The sequence below is a fragment of the Triturus cristatus genome, chromosome 3_2 (assembly GCF_964204655.1).
Source record: "Triturus cristatus chromosome 3_2, aTriCri1.1, whole genome shotgun sequence".
Lineage (NCBI taxonomy): Eukaryota > Metazoa > Chordata > Amphibia > Caudata > Salamandridae > Triturus > Triturus cristatus.
The window spans coordinates 832,580,273-832,604,997 of record NC_140584.1 but is presented as its reverse complement, the minus strand read 5'-3'; the positions used below and the strand labels follow the sequence as shown (position 1 = coordinate 832,604,997).

The 24,725-nt window shown below is 46.1% G+C and overlaps 1 protein-coding gene across 1 annotated transcript in view; it reads right to left on the bottom strand.

The window, feature by feature from the left end:
• Nucleotides 1-5,424: 5,424 nt before the first annotated feature.
• The window catches only part of SERPINF2 (serpin family F member 2), a 248,280-nt gene continuing 228,979 nt past the window's right edge, over nt 5,425-24,725 (bottom strand). Inside the window, exon 10 of the mRNA XM_085649072.1 lies at nt 5,425-7,277. Within this exon, the coding sequence (XP_085505198.1) occupies nt 6,952-7,277 (326 nt within the window). The 3' untranslated portion in view covers nt 5,425-6,951. The remainder of the gene's footprint in view (nt 7,278-24,725) is intronic.

The window sequence follows — 24,725 nt, the reverse complement described above, 5'->3', positions numbered from 1 at the left end:
AACTTCGTTTATTTTCTCAGTTTCTTTCACACGTGAGATACTAATAGGTTTTACAGCTTCTCATGCCCCGGATATGCCCATCCGGGCCTTTTTCCGGACACGCCAAAACATATAAACATCCGCAGTAACTACTCTATATTGTACCCAATACATTTCGGGCTATTTAAAAAACCCTTCTTCGGGGGTTCACTACAAAGAAAAGAAATCACAGTTAGCACACGGTTTCATACCCTCTAATTAACTAGAAAATACAAGCTGACAACTCCATGCCATGTATTCAAATTGCCCTTTCAAAGACCGCTTCTCTCTAACGCGAGGTGCAGAACGCTACCGCGACTGTTACCTGGAACACACCCTTGTCTCTACTTATAAATCTTAACTTTCCCAATTCTAATTTCGTGACGCTGCGTTTATCCAAAAAACACCTTCATATTAACCCCTCTTGACAACCCAAACCTTATCTCCGTAGGTTCATACCTTCACTACTTCTTTCCACATGTATCCCTCATGGGGACTCAGGGAGCATGCACAAATGGACAGTTTGAGATGACTATGGATTAACAAGTAAAAAGTGGCAACTATTGCGATTTATTGAATACTTTTGTACCCTACCTGCAAGTTGCACCCATAGAGAGAAACGGATGGCACATTAACTCTAACGGAAAGGAACATGCACATGATATGCACATCCCAGAAATGGAAAGAACTTTGCGAATAGTGTTGGTTTTATCCAGCTGAACGGACATGTAAAACAGTTGATAAAGAAATGGCACGTATTTAATTATATGTTTGAACATTTGTGTAATGTGTATTTAAAATACCACGTGTTGGTTTATATGTTTTAACATCCTTACTTTTGTTCAAAATGCAATGGAAGATCTGAGTCACAGCGCAATATTTAACATCATATGGGTGGGCGGGGAACAGTATTAAATGCCTGGGGTAACACAGGGCTTTGTTAATGACCGAAACATACAGAGAAAAAGATCTAGAAAAAGATTGAAGAATGACACTGTGTTTATGGTGATTCAAAAAGAGGTGCATTGTGGGTCATGGAGTCACTAAGGTTAACATAGTGACTAATGGAAGTTGGTGATAGGCTCAACCATAGAGGCGGGATAATGTCACATGGTTTAAAACAGAGGGAAGTTATGATGTGTTTGGTAACAGTCACTGACGAAGGGAATCGACTTGAGGGATACATGTGGAAAGAAGTAGTGAAGGTATGAACTTACGGAGATAAGGTTTGGGTTGTAAAGAGGGGTTAATATGAAGGTGTTTTATGGATAAACGCAGGGCCATGAGAATAGAATTGGGAAAGTTAAGATTTATAAGTAGAGACAAGGGCGTGTTCCAGGTAACAGTCGCGGTAGCGTTCTGCACCTCGCGTTAGAGAGAAGCGGTCTTTGAAAGGGCAATTTGAATACATGGCATGGAGTTGTCAGTTTGTATTTTCTAGTTAATTAGAGGGTATGAAACCGTGTGCTAACTGTGATTTCTTTTCATTGTAGTGAACCCCCGAAGAAGGGCTTTTTAAATAGCCCGAAATGCATTGGGTACTACATAGAGTAGCTACTGAGGATGTTTATATGTTTTGGCGTGTCCGGAAAAAGGCCCAGATGAGCATATCCGAGGCATGAGAAGCTGTAAAACTTATTAGCATCTCACGCGTGAAAGAAACTGAGAAAATAAACGAAGTTAAACAAAAATGTTGGAGCACTTTGATTAATCATCGACAAAAATTCAAGTAATTTAAAACAGTGGGATTATTCCCTTTCTAAAGCTGTTCACCGGGTTTGGAGTGACACTGCGCTCCATATGCTTATGTGGGCTTCCAGATTATGTCATGATGCTGCCAGGCAGACCCATCTCATGATACAAGGGATGTTGCATTTAGAGGGCTCGCTATTTGATTAACACAGGTCTACAAAGCCTTCTGACTATGCCATGATGCTATATGCTGAACAACTCGATCCTCCTGGCTATTCCACATTCCTGCGAGTAGTAGCAGGTCGAGGGCGTCATGGCCATGTCATAAGGCTGGGAGAGGCGGCACTCTCAGGTGTCCATGGACAAGTCACAAAACTGCAGGATTTTCTGGCTGTGTTTCATGGGCATCCCTGGATAAACGTGGAAGGCTTTGCTGCTATGTTATAATAAAAACACTTAGGGGTGTGTATATATTCTTACGTTTTCTGTGGGCGCTCAAGTGAAGGAACACAACACCAATAGTAGCAGTGATTTATCGAACACGGCAAATCAGAGCAAAATTGAACTGTGTCAAATGAGAGCCTGCAAAAGCCTTAGAAAATATACCTCTTAGTGTGGGGCCATTCACACAAAGCAGCAGTAATCACAAGCAGGGGTTCATGGCTTTAGTGCTCTTTCTCTATGCTCTTGGATTACATTGTGGAACTCTTCATCATGTATCTCTATCTTTTTTTTTTTTAATGTATCTCTATCTTTCACTTCGTCTGTATATCCAGTGCTTGTCCCAGGAGGCCATTCCAGTTCATTTTGGTCGTTGCAGCAGTTCGTGAAGCATTTGTAATGCAACTCTTGATTTGTACATTTTTCTCTTCATTAGAGCTTTTCAGAAAAGTGCAGCACTACTGGTTTGATGCAGGAAAGACCCTCGTTACGTGATCAGTAAAGGCCTTGAATTTGTAAGGGGTCATCTCTTGCCTGTGCATTACAACACAGTGGATAAGAGAAACTCAGGCATTTCTGACCATGTCATGATACAGAGAGGTTAAACTGGGAGGCTTTCCCTGTTAAGTCACATTACTGTGAAAGACAGCCCTCTTGAAGCATGCATTGGATGGGTATGTCATGAAACTAGAGGCAGAGATGAAACTGAAGAGAGTTCCTAGGTGACACTGTGTTGGGAAAGGTGTGAATTACTAGGTCTTTCTGACCATTTCACGGCACTGAGAGAATGAGCACTTTGAGGAATGTGTGGCCATGCTAAATCACTAGCAGAGGTAGCATAGTTATGTCTTCTCGGTCATGTCGGGACAGTACAGGATAGCTTTATGATGGCTTCCTGGCTATGTCATGAAGGCCATGTCAAGAGGCGGGGTTAGGAAGCACTACGAGGACCTTTTATCTGTTTCCTGAAGAACAAGTTACTTACCTTTGGTAAGGCTTTTACTGGTAGAGACTCTATCTAATTGCAGATTCCTCACCATGTGAATTTTCCCCAGGTGTCAGACTGGATCTGGAAACTTTCATAGCATTTCCCATGTGCGGCGGGCAGTAGGTGGCATTGTGTGGCTCCGCATCGGGTCTGTCCTGCCTTTGATGTTACTTCAAGGCCACAATATCTAAGCCACCTAAGTGCCCTGACGTCACTTTCTATCTGATCTCCATCCACACCGACGGACACAGAGCGATTGAAATCAGAATATGGCAGTGTACAGTCTTCCAAATTGGGATCTTATTAATGGACTCTACGAGTCCATTCCACAGAATGGGGAGGAGGGTGGGTCGGTGAGGTATCAGCGGCTAGATAGAGTCTCTACCCGAAACGGAATTACAGAAGTTAACTTGTTCTTCTGATAGAGACTTCTATCCACAGAGTCCTCACCTTGTGAATAGATTCCAAAGCAGTACCTCTGCAGGTGAACGTGATTGATCTCCTGGGCATCTGTTAACTTATGTTTTAACCATCACATAGGTCCTTATTTAAGTAAAGGCATACTTGAGACACCTTGGGGATTTTTAAGTTTTCGGATCTCCTTCTTCAATTGCCTCTAAACAAAGTGCTTCCTGGAAATTCAAGCTCATTTGTCACTATATTAATTTTTGAAAAATGAGGAAGCCGGACGATGAAGCATGACACCTGTTTAGGCGTGTGAGTGCTTACCTAATATGTTTTTGAATCGTCTTCCTAGTACATACAGACAGGATATTGTTTAGTACACCATATAGGTTGGATAATATATTTGAGGCCAGGTGTACAACTGTTTTTTGCAGTCGCAAACAGGAGATCGGCCCGTTTGCGACCACAAAAAAGGGTCCTGGCATGTACAAATGCTATTTTGCGAGTCACTGACTCGCAAAATTGCTCTTGCGACTCTCGCTATTAGGAAGGGGCGTCCCTTCCTAATAGCGAGTCTCAATGCAATGTACTATTGTTTTGCGACTGCATTTGCTGCCGCAAAACACTCACATTTTACCACCTACTTCAAGTAGGTGGTAAACCACTCACAAACAGGAAGGGGTCCCCAGGGAACCCCTTCCCCTCTGTGAGAGTTTGCGAAAATATTTGTTAAGAGGAGGCAGTGGTCCCTTAAAAAACCAAACATAAAAGTTTCATTTTTCTTTTTTAAATGCATCCTGTTTTTCTTTAAGGAAAACAGGCTGCATTACAAAAAAACTGCTTTATTTAAAAAGTAGTCAGACATGGTGGTCTGCTGACACCAGCAGGCCACCATCCCTGGGAGTGCTAGCCATTCTCAATGGGGTCGTAAATTGCGCTTGCCTCAAGAATATTAATGAGGCATGCAATTTGCGACCCCATTGGGAATCGCGAACAGTGTCTGAGACACTGTTGTACATTTACTTTTGCGAGTCGCAATTCGACGCAATTTGCGACTCGCAAAAGTGAACGGTCGTACATCTGGCCCTTGGTACACTATTACTCTTCATGGGAATTGCTTTTGCTTATTTGTGTGTGATGAGGGGGTACAATCCACGATAGCCCATCCTCTCTCATTCCTTCCTTTCCTCCTGGAGGGTCTTGTTTATATGTCTTAGTGTATATACTCCTCAGGCTAAGGCTCTTGGCAGCCTTTTAGTTATGCACTCTCATTAAAGGACAAGGGAGATAAACCTACATTATAAGACAAAGGTCCAGGGCAATGTTGTGTTCAAGTATCTTCCAGCCTGATAAAAAGAAACCTCATCCTTTTCGCTAGGGTGGTACCCAAACGGATCTAGCACAGAAACGGTGTAGGCCCTGAATCTTTATTAGTATATGTGCTGTCACGGGTAATGAAGTGTGTATCTCCTATTGAAACTCCGTGCAGGCCTTGATGCTGGGGTAAATTACACAAAGGTCCAAAGTAAATATTTCTGTAATGTGCTTTTACTTTTCTTGATGCACTCACTCAAAAGAACCTAAATATACTACCGGGGGGGGGGGTCAACCCTTGTAGTTTCTTGGTCCTCACACGATGGTGTTTATGTGATTTTATTAATGTTTACCAAAGCTAAGAAGACCAACACACACACACAAACCTCTAGACCACCCCTCTCTCCATCTCCCGGCCCCTTAGCAGGCATGGCCTGCTGGGTTGGGCACCTACGCTCTCCACTTTTATAGACTTCTCTCCTAAAGAGGGCGAGTGGATACAAAAGGCTAAAGTTACACATCAAAGCCATGAAAAGCAAAGCCTGCTGTATTGACATCAATTCATCCCATGACAAGGCACAGCTTTATTTATTAGAAAACATTTTTACAAAACCTCCAAAAACTTAAAATGTGAGTATGAATGGGAAATATTCTGGGTCATAATGCAAGGCATGAACAGAAAACAAACAAATGCATAACATAGTTAGCGTTGATGCTTTTGATGAACAACTGGAACAGGTTGATGCTTTTAATGAAAAAATGAACTGCTGAAACTTGGACTAATCAGGAGAGATTGAATAAAGGATCATGACAACCACGGTGGGGCCAGAAAGAGGGGGTGGTAGAATGGTAATATGGCCCAGCAGATATCCCCAAAAAAGGGAGAAGAATATGTTTGTTTGTACTGCAACAATGTCTACGGTTCAGCAAACAACTAGGAAAGTATGAGATAGAGACTAGGGTCCTGCAAAGGGTTAGGGAAAGATAAGACAGAGCCTAGCATTTAGGGAAAGTATTATAAAGGGTGGGAAAGACTCTAGGATTCAGCGAAGGTTAGGCAAGAAGTAAATAGAGCCTAGGTTACGGTGAAGCACCAGTAAAGGAAAAGAGAATTTTTGGGTCCAGCGAGTACAAAGAAAGTACCCTTCTTTTGAAATTCCAGGAAAGTCTTAGATAATCCTGGATCCTATTGACAGGTCAGGAAAGGGGTGGCCAGCCCTGTTCTTTAACGCCAGATCCCGGAAGAGAAAATGAGTGTGGAGCCTAGTGAGGTGTAACAGAAAGAGACATAGCATGAGGACAGAGAATAGGAAACACTATGGAGACAAGTGAAGAGCCACAAAACGAGGTGGCAGTCTACAGGCCATAAGAGGGTCAGGGAACTAGGGTACAGATCCTGGTCTGAAAGGAGGAAAGGCACAGCTTGGGGCCAATGATTAGCCAATAGAGGATGAGACCGGGTGAGGACCACTGTGAATGGACCAGGAAGGAGGAAACAGGATCTTGGAACCAGCTGCAGCCCAGGAAAGACCAGCCCTCTTAACATTTAAGGGTGGGCCACCAGAAAATAACATAGCTTAAAAACAAAATTGGTCTCCAGTGGGGAGTCAAGAGACACATAATGAAAGAGTATTAGGGGCCAGTAAAGAAAAGTAGAGAGAGTTTGAGTCTCAGAGAAAAGCTAAAGAGAAAAAGAAGATAAAAATATAAGTGATTACGTGGGCGCTAAGCAAGAGTGGAGGCAACAACGTGGAAAACACGTGGGAACATAAAAGGGAAATCAGAGGAGGCAGAGAAAAGAGGACCGCAGAGTCACAGCGAAGACCAGAAGTTGAGCAGACAGTACGTAAAAGATAGGATGTCTCACAGTTAGGTCAAGAGGAGCAAAGACGTTGGCCTCCAGGAACTGAGACAGAGTTACAGAGTTGAGAAAGGGATTTCATTGTCGGAGACCTTGTGCTACACTTGGTCCAATCAGGTCTTCTGACTATGATTCTGTGTCTGTCCGTGCGTTACTTTTCTGTAAAATGTTCTTCACCCCTCTCTAAACCCCGGCAGCATGGAGGGTGGTCTTTTCAGGTCCACATTTCATATTATTTTGGGTCATATCCCTTCATTACGATTTTGGTGTCTGGAGAGTCGTTCTGGGTAGTGTTCAGCACCGGGACACTTGGGTTGGGATTCCCTACTTTGCCCAGAAACAGTGGCATCCTTGTGAGGTCATCCATGACAAAGAAGATGAAGGGACGGTTGACCGAGAAGGAAGTGTACGAACGTGATATCTGGATTGACGTAGCGGCCGAGGCCTCCACTCCCTCTTCATTTAGTTGCAGCGTGGACTGATGTTGGATGCTCGACACCGCCAGAGGCTCTTCAGATATTCCATGCAGATCTGGGCTTGAAAAGAGCTCCCCAAGACCTGCAAACAAATCAGAAATGTAGTGAAGGTACGAGAAAAAGCGCACACTCTGTAATAAATGACCATCCAATGCTGCTAGTGGTGAAACACATGATTTAGCTCACTAATTGCAGAGCCAAAGCGAAGTCACCTGTGCGAGTCACTCATATGTACAGAAGAGTAGTGAAACAGGACTGTAAGTCAATCTGGACAATCTTTGTTGGTACCGTAACCTTACCCCAACTGGTTCGCTCCGGATACGATGGTCTAGCTTACAGAAATATAAAGCTTAAGGTTGCAGATCACTCATATTGTGACTTTCTGCACCATAGAAAAGTTAAACTTACAACAGTTTATGGAGAGTAGGGGCCATGAAGAATAAGTTACTTACCTTTGGTAACGCCTTATCTGGTAGAGACAGGATCTAGCTGCAGATTCCAAACTGGATCCAGATTTATTTTTACAGCAGTACCCCTGCACGTCGGTAGAGTGCGTCGAGCGACTCCATAGCGACATTGGCGGATTCCATATAAGCCCTCCCCTGACACGCTGTTAGTTTCTTACGTGACTATTTACCGCACCAAAAACAGGAAGCCACTCATAGAAACTGTCTATGGAAACAGTTTGGCCCAAAAAGAGGCATCTTTATGTCAAACAATTAAAAAGTTCAAATGAAAGGCATTAGAATACTCAGAGGGGATCTTGTAGACGAAAGGAACAACCAGTTCACAGAACGGAGAGGATGGCAGAGTCGGTAAGGAATCTGTGGCTAGATCCTGTCTCTACCAGATAAGGTATTACTGAACGTAAGTAACATATCCATTTGATAGAGACACCTAGCTGCAGATTCCGTACCTTTGAGTTATATAACCAAGCAATACCATCCCCAAAGGAAGGTCTGCGAAGTGGTCACACTAAAGATCCCTGAATAGAACCAACACATTTGTAATAAGATGGAGTGCCAGGCTGTCTAGGAATGTAGGTGATCAGAGACGTTCCACCAGAAGGACTGTGGAAAACCCGTAGGGAACTGAAATCTGTAAGCCATGAAAAAGCATGGTGATGTGTCACCCATGGCAGTGGAATAAAGAAATGTTGGAAAAGAACACTTCATAGAAGCATAATACTACATAATTCTCCCTATGGTATCCGGACCATTAGTGGACGAGGCTGAAGGCCAAGGACAACAGCCAGTTCCACTGAGACCGAGCTCCTTACTGTAGAAACAAGCTTGTGAGCTAAACCTGCTCTGAGAAAAGCAGGAAAAAAGGGAGAGATCACAGAACACATCCACGATGTAGAGAGCAACAATCCATGCTTAAATAGAAGCATTGCGAAGCGACAAGAACAAGTATTGACATAGACCACTCGTGGTTAGAGGCTTCTAGAGAGAAGTGAGCCCTCTGGGACTATCTAACGTAGAAGCCACAAAGGAGGAAGGATAAGCAAATGCATATGTAACTACTAAGCAAAGGGACACAAGGACACGTACGCCCTCTAGAATGACTTGAAATATATACACATATACAAACAGATGCATACAATTTATAAATGTATGAATAGGTATAGGTAAATCTGTGTTATACATATGTACACGCGACCGCAATCCTCTGCTGATGACGTCAGATATTACATCACTGATGACATATGTGTCTTTCTGAATAAAAAATATTTGTAATATATGTATAGCTAAAAATTAATGGAAGAAGACATGGGTAAATAAGTGTCTAAATACAGTGATGTAATATCTGACGTCATCAGCAGAGGATTGCGGTCGCGTGAGTTATAGTTGCCTGCACTAACTCTAACGGGGGAATTTCAATGGTTTTTCACGAGTGAAATGTCCAGCTAACTATAACATGTGTGAAACCTATGGTTTTTTAAGTGAATATATATATATATATATAATCTACTGGCGGTCGCCAGTAGATAGTTATAGTTAGGACCGAGTTCCCATAGGAAATCTGAAAATTCTATTTTGAATAACTTTGGCGCCGGTTGACTTATGTTCGTGAAATTTTCAAAACTAATGGGGCGCTCCGCTCCGCTCCTACCCTGAAAGTCTCGGGGTGATTCGTCAAGCGGGGGCTGAGAAAAAAGGGGGGTCCCAAAACGCGTTTTCCCCATGCATTTTCCCATAGGACCTTTAGTCGAAGGTACAGCCCGAACGGCTGAACAGAATTACTTGAAATTTGGCAAAGAGGTAGTCCTCAGGTCAGGCATGTGCCTTTTGCATATATGGTGTAAATCTGTTCAGTAGTTCCTGAGAAAATCAAAAGTAAAATCATATACATATCTGGGCGGAGCCTAACCACACATCTCATTGTGAGATCTGATTGGCTGTCAGCACTTCATCCAAGAAGTGTTGGCAGCCATCTTGGGACCAATATACATGATAGCACCTCATTAAAAAGCATTGCAGTTAATAGAAGGTTTTAAGACTTTAGTTACATTATAAATCATTTGTTGATGGTGCCATACTCATTTTAGGAATTGTGGTATGTTCTAAGGTGATTTTACCATGTGAAAAAGCCTGCTGCTGGGATATCATGAATCATGTTTGAGAGAACTATTTTCACTTGCTTTTCCCACAGAGGTTTGGAAGGTGATCTATAAGCTAAACTGAGAGCATATTTTCTGTAAATTCACATTATCTTTCTCAGTCATGTGAGAAAGAAGTCTTAAATTCTCATTAAAACATGTACATCCAACAAGGGCAGAGACTGTCAGTTGATTCCTTTGTGTTCTACTGCAGCTTCCCAGAGTGTTCCAAAGAACAGCTAGAGCGCTAACAGTCTTACTTATGACAAAGGTATGGCACACCTGAAGCCATCTTGATTGGAATAAAGTGGTAACATTTAAAACATTTAATTTAAAAAGGAACAAAATGAGAGGGTTCATTTTGCCATAGAATGTATGATTAGTGCTGCAGAAAGAAAAATTAGGGCACATTTTGAGTGACTTCTCAAATCCTCTTCTATTTCATTAAAGAATTCTGACATGCAGACTGAAACATGCACTTTCAATACCAGCAGCAGACTTCCCTGGTGAGCAGTAGCTTTACTACAGTGATCTAATGAGCAACTAGAGTGCTAACATTCTGAATTTATGGCAAATGTGTGACACATCTAAATGCCTTCTTCAATGAATCAAAGTAAAAAACTGACAGTATGCCTACTGAGGAGACTGCAGTAAATGAGAAAATTAGGAAACTTCTTAACAAGTCTCCCAAGATGGCCACCAGAGACAAAAGAGCCCAAATGTAGCACAAATATCACCGAGATGTAGCCCAAGTATAGCCCAATGACAGACATCCCAAAGTGTTTTAAAGAACAACTAGAGCGCTAACAGTCTTACCTATGACAAAGGTATGGCACACCTGAAGCCATCTTGATTGGAATAAAGTGGTAACATTTAAAACATTTAATTTGCAAAGGAACAAAATGAGGGGTTTCATTTTGCCATAGAAATTATGATTAGTGCTGCAGAAAGAAAACTTAGGGCACATTTTGACTTCTCAAATCCTCTTCTATTTCATTAAAAAGTTCTGACATGCAGACTGAAACATGCACTTTGAATACCAGCAGCAGACTTCCCTGGTGAGCAGTAGCTTTGCTACAGTGATCTAATGAGGAACTAGAGTGCTACCATTCAGAATTTATGGCAAATGTGTCACATCTGAATGCCTTCTTGATGGAACCAAAGTAAACAAGCATTGAAAATGCAATAGGTCTCGCCCTCGTTTAAGTTAAAGCAATTCTGTTTGTAATTAGGTGGCTTTTTAGCTTTGCTTTTATTAGTGTTTTTCAAAATTTCATGTACATAACATGCATATATGTATATGTATGCATGCATTTATATTTGTATTTATATAGATATGCAGATTATATATATGTTTATATATGTATGTGTGTGTATATATATATATATATATATATACACATACATATATATAAATGCATATGCATATATGTGCATATGTGTGCGTGTAGAGAGAGGTAGAGAGGTAGAGGTGTAGAGGCAGAGACGTAGAGGTAGAGAGAGAGGTAGAGAAAGGTAGAGAGGAAGAGAGTAGAGGATGAGTAATAGAGAGTAGAGAGAGTAGTAGAGAGAGTAGCAGAGAGTGAGTAGGAGAGAGTAGTAGAGTGAGTAGTAGAGAGTGAGTAGTTGAGAGTAGTAGAGAGTGAGTAGTAGAGTGAGTAGTAGAGTTAGTAGTAGAAAGTAGTAGTGAGTAGTAGAGTGAGTAGTAGAGAGTGAGTAGTAGAGAGTAGTAGAGAGTGAGTAGCAGAGAGAGTAGTAGAGAGAGAGTTGTCGAGAGTGAGCAGTAGAGAGTAGTAGAGAGAGAGTAGTAGAGAGTGAGTAGTAGAGTAGTAGAGAGTGAGTGGTAGAGAGTAGGAGAGAGTAGTAGAGTGAGTAGTAGAGTAGTAGAGAGTGAGTAGTAGAGAGTGAGTAGTAGAGAGTGAGTAGTAGAGAGTGAGTAGTAGAGAGTGAGTAGTAGAGTGAGTAGTAGAGAGTGAGTAGTAGAGTGAGTAGTAGAGTGAGTAGTAGAGTGAGTAGTAGAGAGAGAGTAGTAGAGAGAGAGTAGTAGAGAGAGTAGTAGAGGAGAGTGAGTAGTAGAGAGTGAGTAGTAGAGAGTGAGTAGTAGAGAGTGAGTAGTAGAGAGTGAGTAGTAGAGAGTGAGTAGTAGAGAGTGAGTAGTAGAGAGTGAGTAGTAGAGAGTGAGTAGTAGAGAGTGAGTAGTAGAGAGAGAGTAGTAGAGAGAGTAGGAGAGAGAGTGAGTAGGAGAGAGAGTGAGTAGGAGAGAGAGTGAGTAGGAGAGAGAGAGTGTAGGAGAGAGAGAGAGTAGGAGAGAGAGAGAGAGTAGGAGAGAGAGAGAGAGTAGGAGAGAGAGAGAGTAGGAGAGAGAGTGAGTAGGAGAGAGAGAGAGTAGGAGAGAGAGAGAGTAGGAGAGAGAGAGAGAGTAGGAGAGAGAGAGAGAGTAGGAGAGAGAGAGAGTAGGAGAGAGAGAGAGTAGGAGAGAGAGAGTAGGAGAGAGAGAGAGTAGGAGAGAGAGAGAGTAGGAGAGAGAGAGAGTAGTAGAGAGTGAGTAGTAGAGAGTGAGTAGTAGAGAGTGAGTAGTAGAGAGTGAGTAGTAGAGAGTGAGTAGTAGAGAGTGAGTAGTAGAGAGTGAGTAGTGGAGAGTGAGTAGTGGAGAGTGAGTAGTGGAGAGTGAGTAGTGGAGAGCGAGTAGTGGAGAGCGAGTAGTAGAGAGTAGTAGAGAGTGAGTAGTAGAGAGTGAGTAGTAGCGAGTGAGTAGTAGAGTAGTAGAGAGAGAGTAGTAGAGAGTGAGTAGTAGAGAGTAGTAGAGCGTGAGTAGTAGAGCGTGAGTAGTAGAGCATGAGTAGTAGAGCATGAGTAGTAGAGCATGAGTAGTAGAGAGTGAGTAGTAGAGAGTGAGTAGTAGAGAGTAGTAGCGAGTAAGTAGTAGCGAGTGAGTAGTAGAGTAGTAGAGAGTGAGTAGTGGAGAGTGAGTAGTGGAGAGTGAGTAGTGGAGAGTGAGTAGTGGAGAGTGAGTAGTGGAGAGTGAGTAGTGGAGAGTGAGTAGTGGAGAGCGAGTAGTAGAGAGTAGTAGAGAGTGAGTAGTAGAGAGTGAGTAGTAGCGAGTGAGTAGTAGAGTAGTAGAGAGCGAGTAGTGGAGAGCGAGTAGTAGAGAGTAGTAGAGAGTGAGTAGTAGAGAGTGAGTAGTAGCGAGTGAGTAGTAGAGTAGTAGAGAGAGAGTAGTAGAGAGTGAGTAGTAGAGAGTAGTAGAGCGTGAGTAGTAGAGCGTGAGTAGTAGAGAGTGAGTAGTAGAGAGTGAGTAGTAGAGCATGAGTAGTAGAGAGTGAGTAGTAGAGAGTAGTAGCGAGTGAGTAGTAGAGTAGTAGAGAGTGAGTAGTAGTGAATATGCTACTTACCAGTATGCATCTGTTCTTGGCATGTAGGGCTGCTGACATTCATATCTGTGCATAGATCGCCGCCTAGTGTTGGGTCCGGATGTTTGCACGTTGTTGTCCTGGAAGAGTCTTCGAAGTATCACGAGATAGGTGACTCCTCCCCTGGACCACAGTGCGCATGGGCATCCTCTCCATCCTTAGATTGTTTTTCGCCATTGTGGCAGTGATGGAGTAGATACAGTAAGTGATGACCATGCTATACAGTAATTCTGAGAGCTGCAGCTGCTACAGGCGCCGGGGAGGAGGGTGGGCGATATGAATGTCAGCAGCCCTACATGCCAAGAACAGATGCATACTGGTAAGTAGCATATTCAGTTCTAGGCATGTGGGCTGCTGAATTCATATCTGTGCATAGAATATATACCAGTACCTCCTATTAGCGGCGGCTACCAGTGCCAGCTGCAGCAGTCTGAAAAAGAGTTTTGAGAACAGCCTGTCCTACAGCTGCCTGCTGTTTTGAGTGTACATCTACACAGTAGTGTTTGGTAAATGTATGTATAGTGGACCATGTGGCTGCTCTACATATTTCCTGTAAAGGAATATTTCCCAGGAAAGCCATGGACGCCCCTAACTTTCGTGTTGAGTGGGCTCGTGGGGGAATCGTTAATGTGCGTTTAGCTTTTTGATAGCAAATTTGAATACATTTAACGATCCATCTCGCTATACCTGCTTTGGAAATGGCGTTGCCCTTGTGTTGTGGAGAAAAGGCAACGAAAAGTTGTTTTGTCTTCCTAAAGTCTTTAGTTCTGTCTATATAGTACATGAGGGCCCTCTTTACATCTAGTGTATGGAGCATTCTCTCAGCGACATTTTGTGGATTTTGAAAGAAAACGGGCAGTTCAATAGTTTGATTCATGTGGAACTGCGATATTACTTTAGGCATGAATTTGGGGTTGGTACGTAGTACGACCCTGTTTGCGTGAACCTGTATGAATGGCTCTTGAATGGTTAGTGCCTGGAGTTCACTAACTCTTCTTAACGAAGTGATTGCTACTAGGAAAGCTACTTTCCAGGTGAGGAATTGAATCTCACATGAGTGGAGAGGTTCGAAGGGTGGACCCATCAGTCTGGTGAGGACCAAGTTGAGGTTCCACACCGGTGCTGGTGGGTGCCTTGGGGGAATTACTCGTTTAAGTCCCTCCAAGAAGGCTTTGATGGCAGGCACTCTGAATAAAGAGAGGTGCTGCCTGTTTTGGAGATAGGCTGCTATTGCGATTAAATGGATACGTATTGAGGTGTAGGCCAGATTGCATCGGTATAGGTGTAAGAGGTAACAGATTATGTTTTGAATGGATGCGTCTAGCGGGTTAATGTCATTGTTGATGCAGTAAATGACGAACCTCTTCCATTTAGCCGCATAGCAAGCTCTGGTAGTGGGTCTCCTGGCCTCTTTGATGATCTCCATACAGTCAGGTGGCAGGTTTAGGTAGCCAAACTCTAAGACTTCAGGAGCCAGATTGCCAGGTTCAGCTGTTGCGGATCTGGGTGCTGAATTTCGCCATGGTTCTGCGTTAAGAGTGCAGGTTTGATCCGCAGCCTTTGATGTGGCACCACGGAAAGTTCTAGAAAGGTGGTGTACCATGGCTGGCGTGCCCATGTGGGAGCAACTAGGATGAGTGTCAGTGAGTGCTGTCGCAGTTTGCGTGCCACCAGCGGTATTAATGGCGCTGGGGGAAAAGCGTACGCAAATCTGCCGGACCAGTTCATCCATATCGCATTGCCCTGCGACTGTGGATGTGGGAACCTGGCGGCAAAGCTTCGGCATTTTGCGTTTTCGTTTGTGGCGAATAGGTCTATCTCTGGATGACCCCACTGTTGGAAGTACGGTTGGAGAATGGACGGATGTAGCTCCCACTCGTGCATCTGGTGGCTGTGTCTGCTGAGCAGATCCGCCATCTGGTTGTCCTTGCCGGGGAGGTGTTCCGCCATGAGGAATATGTTCCTCTGAATGGCCCACTTCCACATGCTCTGAGCCAGGTGAGACAACTGTGGAGAGTGTGTTCCTCCCTGCTTCTGTATGTAGTACATGGCAGTCATGTTGTCCGTCCGGATCAACACGACTTTGTTGCACAAGTGTACTTTGAATGCCTTCATGGCTAGGAAGATTGCCATCAGTTCCAGAAGGTTGATGTGCATCTTCTTTTGTTGTGTCGTCCATAGTCCCTGCACTGTGTAATTGAGTACATGAGCTCCCCATCCCTGGAGAGAGGCGTCCGCCGTCAGTATTATTTGTGGAACTGGCTCTTGGAACGGTCGGCCCTTGCAAAGGTTTTGTGGATTCCACCAATGCAGAGAGTTGTATGCCCGACCGCTCACCAACACTAGGTCTTTTAATTGCCCGTGAGCCTGATTCCATTGATGTGCCAAGCACTCCTGAAGCGGGCGCATATGTAGTCTCTCGTGCGGGACTATGAAAATGCAGGAGGCCATCATGCCTATCAACTGCATGAACACTCGCGCAGGAAGGGAGTGTTGAGGTTTGAACTTTGAGATCAGCAGTTGTATGCTGTTGATCCTCACCAAATTTGGCTGAGCTGTGGCTGCCAGAGTGTTTATGGTTGCGCCCAGGTACTGTCGTACGTGTGCGGGTTGGAGATGTGATTTTGGGTAATTTAGTGAGAATCCCAGACTGTGAAGAAGGTGAATGGTGAGGGACATGTGGCTGGCGCATTGCTGGTCGACTTTGCTTGAACAAGCCAGTCGTCCAGGTAAGGGTAGACGTGAATGTGTTGTCTCCGTAGATGTGCAGCCACTGTAGCTAGGCACTTGGTGAAAACCCTGGGTGCTGTTGTCACTCCGAAGGGGAGAACTTTGAATTGATAGTGCTGTTCCTGAATAGTGAACCTGAGATATTTCCTGTGTGATGGGTGTATGGGTATGTGGAAGTACGCATCTTTGAGGTCTAGTGTGGCTAGGAAGTCTCCCTGGCTGAGCAGCGGGAGAACTTGCTGTAGGGTGAGCATATGGAAATGCTCTGAGAGAATGTAGTGGTTGAGGGGTCTCAGTTCTAGTATAGGTCTGAGTGACCCGTCCTTTTTTGGGATTAAGTACAGAGAGTACACCCCTGTCCCCTGCTGGTTGACGGGCACGACCTCTATTGCACCTTTTTGCAGCATACTTAGCACTTCCAGCTGCAATAATGCTAAGTGCTCTACGGACATAGGACGGTGCTTTGGTGGTATGTTGGGTGGAGCGGAGGTTAACTCGAGACAGTAACCGTGTTGGATAATGTCCCTGACCCACCTGTCTGTGGCGATGTTTTTCCACGTGGACAGGAACCGCTGGAGTCTCCCCCCGACAGGTGTTATGTGGTCGGGGGGAAGGGAGAGGGCGTCACTGTTTGTTTTTGGGGGAGGACCTGGTGTTGCCGTAACCACGTCCCCTGCCCTTGGTGCTGGAGCCACGATATCCACCTCTGTTGGTTTTATCGTAGGTACTCTGTGTGCCCCCTTTAGTATATTGCTGCTGTGACACCTGGCCTCTAGCTGCTCCTCTATTCCCGGGGCGACAAAAGGAGCCACTACGAAATTGCAGAGCCCCCATTGACTTCGCAGTGTCAGTGTCTTTTTTTTATTTTTTCGAGGGTAGTGTCAACTTCAGGGCCGAATAAGTAGTCGGGGTTGACTGGCTGATTTAGGATGTTGTTTTGAATCTCTGGTTTGAATCCTGAGATTCTCAACCATGCGTGTCGTCGTAACATGACGCTGGTGTTAATTGCCCTTGCTGCTGTGTCGGCAGCATCCAGGGCGCACTTAATGGATGCGTTGGTAAGGAGTTGTCCCTCTCTGATGAGGAGCTCTGCTTCCTCCTTGTATTCATCTGGCAGATGCTGGAGTAGTGATTCTAGCGTGTCGTAATGTGAACGATCATAACGGGCCAGGAGTGCCTGTGTATTGGCAATGCGCCAGATGTTTGCTGCTTGAGCTGCAATTCTTTTGCCTGAGGTCTCCAGCACTTTGGACTCCTTGTCTGGGGGAGGAGCATCACCTGTTGTTTGCGAATGGGCTCGTTTGCGAGCGTTAGCAACGACCATGGAGTCCAGAGGTATCTGACCTCTAATGTACATAGGATCTCCGGGCGCAGGCTTGTACTTTTTTTCAATCCTGGGGTTTAGCACCCGTGCCCTGGTTGTTTCTTTGAAAATGTCCTTTGCAGGTTTGAGAACTCCTTTTAGCATGGGCAGAGTTTTGACAGTTCTTTCGGAGGAGGCGAAAGTGTCCACTAAGAAGTCTTCTTCAACAGTGTCAGAATGGAGTTGTACTCCATGATTGGCGGCAGCACGTTCTATGAGGGCATTGAAGGCAGCAGTGTCCTCTGTGGGAGATGTTTTGGCGCTGTAAAGCTGCGTGTCCTGGGTATCTGGCGCGGTACCCTGGTCTGTAGGGTCATCCCATGCCTGATCGGGGTCCTGCTGCTCATCAGGATCGACATCCCCAGGGTAGGTGGTATCATCGCCCATGTAGTCCTCCACTGCGTCCGTTTCTGAAGGCGTAGGAGAAAAGGACTGGGGATCCTGATAGGAGGTTTGCAAGCATTCATATAGAACTGGTTCCGACTCCGCTGGCAATTTGTGCTTCAGAGGTATTCTGTATGAGTCCAAGCCCCTCTCTTGCGTGATCTTCCGCTTGCGGAGCATTAGTCTACCCGTGTCGGCGTCGATGAATTGTGGCTGTGAAGGCTCAGAATGTGTGTGTCCAGTAGACGGGGACTGTGTCGGGCGGACACGTGTTCGGATCTCGAACATCTTCGGCGCCGTGGATGGCGGCAAACCAAAAGTGATGTTGGTTGGCGCTATAGGAAGGTGGATATCTGACTATGGTTACCCCCAACTTTTTGCCTAGTGTCTAGCTGGTTTTTCGACTTGGTTGGCCTGAGATCCTGCCATTCAGGGTCTCAGGCTGTCTGCTCTCTCTTTAAAATGGACTCCATGTACCCTAGGTACATTCCCAATTGGTAAGGATCACCTTATTGGACCCTGTACAGTGTACCCTAGGTACCCAGGGCATAGGTGTACCCTAGGCCTCCCAGGGGCTGCAGCATGTATTATGCCACCCCTGGTCTGGCCTTCCAATCAGACACAACTGGCTGATCACTCAGCTGGGGTAAGGTCGTGTAATCACCCCTTGCTTAGATATAGTATGCCTATATCTACCCTTATATATAGACACATGTGTACCTATCAGTCACTCCTATGGCAGGCCTTAACAATCCTGGAGGCAGAGTGCTTGGTAACATGTGAGATGGTGCTCTAGCATGAGCTGAGCCTTTCTGCAGCTTTCGGAACCATGTCCTTATAGCTGTTCTATGATATAGCCTACCATATACTCTTAAAGTGCCTTATAATCTTAAACGGTTATGGTAACTATGGTTTGGCTTTATCAAAACATGTCGTGTAAGGTGTCTAACACTTTGGAATAATACCCCCATACCATTTCTGGTGATGAGGATATTATTCCTCCCTTCTAGAGGGAGAGACATGTTAAAATCCTACTTTACTGTTAGCCTCTGACCAAAGCCTCAGCATCACAAAATGGATGCTGCTGCCACGACACAAGTCTGACCTCCTGCTGCTGGGAGTGATCCCAGCCAGGGAGGCCTGGACAATAGGTTTCCTGCTTGGGGAGGTGCTAGCACCTCCCCAGACAGCCTTTAGTGTATTGGGGCAGGGTGGGCTGAAAGGAATGAGACATGCCTGGGGCACACAAGGTGTTCCTTGCATAGTCCAGTTCAAACCGGCGCTGGGGCACTCCAGCCCCAGCTCTGGCGCGAAACTGGACAAAGGGAAGTGGGTGTAACCACCCCCTCCCAGGTCCCACCCATAAGGCGTGACCTAGCAGGTATCCCAGCCCCCCAGATTAGTATAAGAGTGGGAGTTGGGCCTCAAGACTTTAGATTATCCTGAACCTGCAACTTGAACAGAAACTCTGGACCTTCGACATTCGACGAAAGAAGAAGACTGAAGAATCTCCCTTGTGGTCAAGGAGTGGCTACCCTGTGCAAACAGGCACCATCAAGAGACTACCCTTTGCTTTGCTAAAGTTCTACGAGGGACCGACTGCAGAGCCCGACCAGAGCCTTGACTTCCAGACTTCTCCGACCCTGATCCACATCCACAGCAGAGCTGAGATCCGTGGAGGCGACGAGAGACGTGGGACCGGCTACCTGGGAAAAGTGGCTAGTATCTTCAAGCGCAGCTTCTGAGGCACCCTCGAAGTTGTGCACCGGGGATTGAGAATCCCCAACCCCAAGCACCGTCTGCACCGAAGATCAGCCCCCCACACTCCACGAGTCCTGCGTGGGGCCCTTCTGCATTTTCCTGCTTGCCGCGTCTGTCCGGTTGCTTGCCCGCTGGCTAGTGGCCTTTGTGACGACGCATCCTGAAATCTTCACCGCTGGTTTGGCTCCTCCAGACTGGCTCCTGCTTCTTTGAAAAAGAGAAGCACCCCAGACCTTCCTGGTCTGCACCAGAAGCAAGTCCTCCGTTCTTCGTGGGTTCCGGTTGCCAAGGCTTGGTGAGTCCTAGTCCAACTTCGACGCCGCCGAATGCAAGAGCCTTCGTGGGACAGCTCGCCTCCTGGTCCTGGTCGTCCTCGACGTTCCCTGGTCCTCGTGGCTGCAACGACAAGCTTCACCTTCACCTGCAATCTTCACGACATCGCCTGGTTCCTTCCTGGTTCCACGTGGTCACTGGCTAGTGACCTTGACTCTGTCCCTTCTGCTTGCAGGTCTCCTCTCTTCTTGATCCCAGCCTTGGGATCCACCGGACACTCTTCACTGACTGCCTGTCAGCATCTTTCCTTCAGGCATCCATAGGAGTCCACGACGAAACCCGACGCAAGTTCACACCTATGCACCCGCAGCCTGTGGGCTAGGTAACTTGGGTACTTCGGTGCTCACCAGGGTAGTGACTATCCTAGGGTCTAGTGTCCGAGTCTCGACTCTCTAGCTGCTTTAGAAGTGTCCTTAAACTGTTAATTTCTAACAACTACTATTTCTATCGACTTTTACGCATTACGCGTGAGTGTTTCCACTCTGCACCTGAATCCCGTGGGCCTCCCACTTCCTAACCTTTGGTAGTATAGTGTAGCCCCAGCGATGGCCTAGGCCTATCCTATTTCCGTGACAGTGGTCCTTATACCACTTACTTAGTATATGGTTTGCGTGGCCCCTAGGGCCTAACTGTATTACTTACCTGTGTGACTTAATGTATGCTTAAGTAAGACTGTGTTGTACTTACTTCTAATCTCATAAAGAGTGCTGAGGGTTTGACTAGAATAAATACACTTTATTTTATATATATATCTGTTGTGGTGTCCTTTCATTTGGTATTCAAGGGATTATATATGGTATCACAGCTGGCTTCACATGCCATTCAGAGTTTAGCCTGAGACTGCTCTTGTCCATGCTACCACTAGGATAGCTGGTCTATAAGGTTGACTTTACAACCAATCACCATAAGGGTATTTGGACTGATATAAGGTGTACACTAGAACTAGTGACATCATACATCAGGCCAACTTCTCACATTGGTGAGCAGCGGTTGGGATCTGAGCTTGCTGTTGTAATACCATTGTAATCTTGAGATACTAAATTGAAAGATCACACAGATATTGTCTAGGTACATATAACCTAGATTATAATACTTAAGTCCTACTGGACTTAGTAGTTGTAGGTTGAAGGGAGTAACACACCCTGACTACAACTACCAGAGAGGTTTAGTAGAAACAACTAGTGTAGGTAGGTGCACACACCACACCCTCACTAGATCATGTCTCTGGGAGGAGATCAAGTAGATGCTCTCTCAGGAGGGTCAGGTCTGCAGAAGACCCCCTCTAGATATGATACCCTAACTTTTCAGGAGATGAGACAATTGTGTACCTCCAGAAGAATAAAACAGGGTGCAAACCCTACCCTCCTTCAGCTAAGACAACTCCTAGAGGAGTATGATGCTCTATAAGCCTCACAGGCAGGTACCCTAGGTACAAAGGAGGGTCTACCCACCACAGATGAGTCAGATGGGACTTCAGATGAAGAGGTAGACAGCCAGGGCCAAGTAGGAAGACTTAGCCAGGCTAACCTAAGCTTACATGGGAGTTTGCATGGGGTCCCCCCATACAGACCCCCAAGTGGGCTTACACAGAGAAGCAGGAGGGACAGATCCCCTTCAAGGGAATCCATCCACTCCCATGTCTCTAGCATATCTAATACTTCCTCTCATAGGGGAATGACTTCCCCTGAGAGAAAGGAGCATGGAGCCAGAATGAGGGAAGCTAATCTGAGGATTCAGAGGGAAGAACTTGCCCTTGCCAAGGAGAAGCTTGCTCTGGCTAGAGAGCGAAAGTTAAGTGGGTCAGAACCCACTGGTGGCAGCAATATCCCTAAGGATAGAGACAGGCACTATGATAATAGAAACCTGAGCAAGATTGTCCCTCCCTACAAGTGTGGGGATGACATCCACAAATGGATAACTGCTTTGGAGAGGGCTTGCAAAGTACAGCAGGTACCCCAAAGTCAGTGGGCAGCTATCTTGTGGCTCTCCTTTTCTGACAAAGGTAGAGACAAGCTCCTCACAGTCAGTGATGAGGATGCTAACAATTACAAAGTCCTGAAGAGTGCTCTGATAGATGGGTTTGGCTTAACCACTGAGCAATATAGGTTGTTGTTCAGAGACACCCAGAAGACACAGACACGGGACTGGTCTGATTTTGTGGATTGTACCACTAAGGCTTTGGAAGGTTGGTTAACTGGCAGCAAGGTGCAGGACTATACAGGATTGTACAACTTGATTATGAGGGAGCAGATCCTTAGTAATTGTCAGAACCAGCTTCTCCATCAACACCTGGTAGACTCAGATTTGACCTCTCCCCAAGAATTGGGAAAGAGGGCAGATAAATGGGTCAGGACCAGGATTAGGCCTAAAAATCAGGGTGGTGACCAAAAGAAAGATACCACCAAGCCTCAAGAGAAGGGAGGGGACAACACAAAAGAGAAATCTTCCTCAGGGCCCCAAAACTCCACACAGGGTGGTGGGTCCCAAGCTCCCTCCTCTACCACAGTTAAAAAGCCTTACTGCCATGAGTGTAAAACTCCTGGGCATTGGAAAACTGACAGCAGTTGCCCAAAGGCTAAAAACAAAACTGTTCCTCCAACTACTCCTGTCACACCACCTATTACTGTCAGCAGTAATCCCCTAGGTGGTGGGAGTGCCCCCAAAAATTTGGTTGGGTTTTCTTGGGGAACACAGGGGGATCCTGGCTTAGCCAATTCCCCTACAGCAGCTACTCTTGTCTGTGATGGTGGCATGGGGTTTGCCAACTTCACTGCCTGTCCCAACACTTTGGGTAGGTACAGACAGGAACCCTACATCAATGGTAGAAAAGCTGAGGCCTACAGAGACACTGGAGCTAGCATCACTATGGTGGCCCATAGGCTAGTTCCCTCTGAGCAGCTTTTGCCTGGTTTCTCATACCAGGTAAATAACATTGATGGCAAACAGAACAGTCATCCCATGGCAGAGGTATGTCTCAGCTGGGGAGGTGTCACTGGCCCTAAAAGGGTGGCAGTGTCTCCAACCTTGCCTGTGGACTGCTTACTGGGGAATGACTTAGAACTCTCAGCTTGGGCTGGAATTGAACAAGACACCCATTCTAAAATGGTAGGCCTTTCACAAAAGGGTAGTGGGGTTGTGCCAGCCACAACCCCTGTCCAAGTAGATTTCCTCCCTGAAAAGGTTGGAAGGGCAGTGGTAGCCACAGCCCAGGCAAAGACAGACTTCCCTGTAGAGATTGGCAGAGCTGTGACAGTCACAGCTCAAACCCAAACTGAGTGCCTCCCTGAAAAGGTTGGCAAGGCTGTAATGGTCTCAGCCCATACTCAGACTGACATAGGTGTAGTGAAGCCTGAAACTATGGATCACTCCACACAAACAGAGAGTAGTGGGGAGGAAGAAAAGTCTCCCTCTCCCCAGACATTAGGAAAAGGTCAGCCTCCTCAGGGATCTGACCTCACCCCTTGTGAAGGAACTGCCCCAGAGGTAGCCAGGCCTGGCCTGGCAGAGCCTCTGATGTCAGTGGCCCCTTCCAAGGTGGGACCCAGTCTGGTGCAGGTAGCCTGCCTCTCTCTACCCTGCCTCAGTCAGCCCAGGGCTGCAGAGGTCAGGGAGGCCAGTGGACCCCAAGAGGGCCCCTGTCCACAAGAACCCCCCCCATCAAAAGAATGAGGATTGCCTGGCTAGTAGCCCTAGCCAGGTGATGGGTAAAAACATTCCTGAGGGATCCCCTTTACAGGTAGTTAGGGACCTCCCCCAGAGGGATTCTGTTGGGCACAGGCAAACAATGGACCTTAGGGCCCCAAACCTGACCTGTCCCTCCAGTAAGCCCACAAAAGGGACCCAGCCTCCAGCTTTAGGTAGCCAGAGGCTGACCCTGAGAGCACAGTGCAACTCAGTGAAAGAAAGAAAGGCATCCATGGTGGAGGATGATTGGAGGAAGCTGAGGCCTCACTTTGAGGACACTCACTTCAGTACTCCATCTCAACACAAGCCTTTTACTTTGCAAAGACACACCAAAGGTAGTGATTCCCTATGGTGGAGAACCTATGATACCTTTAGGGTGAGGGATTGCTTAGTGGACCATGAGACAGGGGGTAACCATGCCAGTGTAGGAAGGTGGATATCTGACTATGGTTACCCCCAACTTTTTGCCTAGTGTCTAGCTGGTTTTTCGACTTAGTTGGCCTGAGATCCTGCCATTCAGGGTCTCAGGCTGTCTGCTCTCTCTTTAAAATGGACTCCATGTACCCTAGGTACATTCCCAATTGGTAAGGATCACCTTATTGGACCCTGTACAGTGTACCCTAGGTACCCAGGGTGTGGAAATTTAGCTTGTAACTGAACATTATCTGCACCATCTTGCCTCTCCCCAGTACCACGCACAGTGAACGCACGGCCGCCATTTTAGGCACCCCACTCTCTCCCCGCTCATTTTCGATCGCCAGTGTGTTCCCCTGGCGCTGCGAGCATCCCCCGCGCGCCGGCCACCCCCGCTCTCTCATACACGGGCCATAAACCCTCTCATTCTGCGCGACCCTGCCATGGAACCACATCCCACACCTGACCGACATCCCATACATGGTCATGCCTCTCTTTGATAAACCTCCTTCCTCTGCGCCCCATTGTCCGAACCGATCCCAGGCCATCACCTAGCCCTGCGGATGCAGTTTATTGCCCCTACTGTAAGGGAAACACCCCACATCAAAGGGATTACAGTGGATCAAAGCCCCTACCCCCCTGAGACCCGGCCGGTTGCACACACCCCCGGGAATTGGCGGAATATCCAGCTGCGTGATAGCCATCTCCTACTGTGGGTGGGGTGGGGACTTCTACTGTAGATATGTGTGGGAACGAGCTTGAAGTGGGGGTTCCAAGGATGTCTTTCCGTACATCAAAGTCTCAATAAGAATGTACCATGTGTAATAAAGCAATAAACCTGTGTATAAG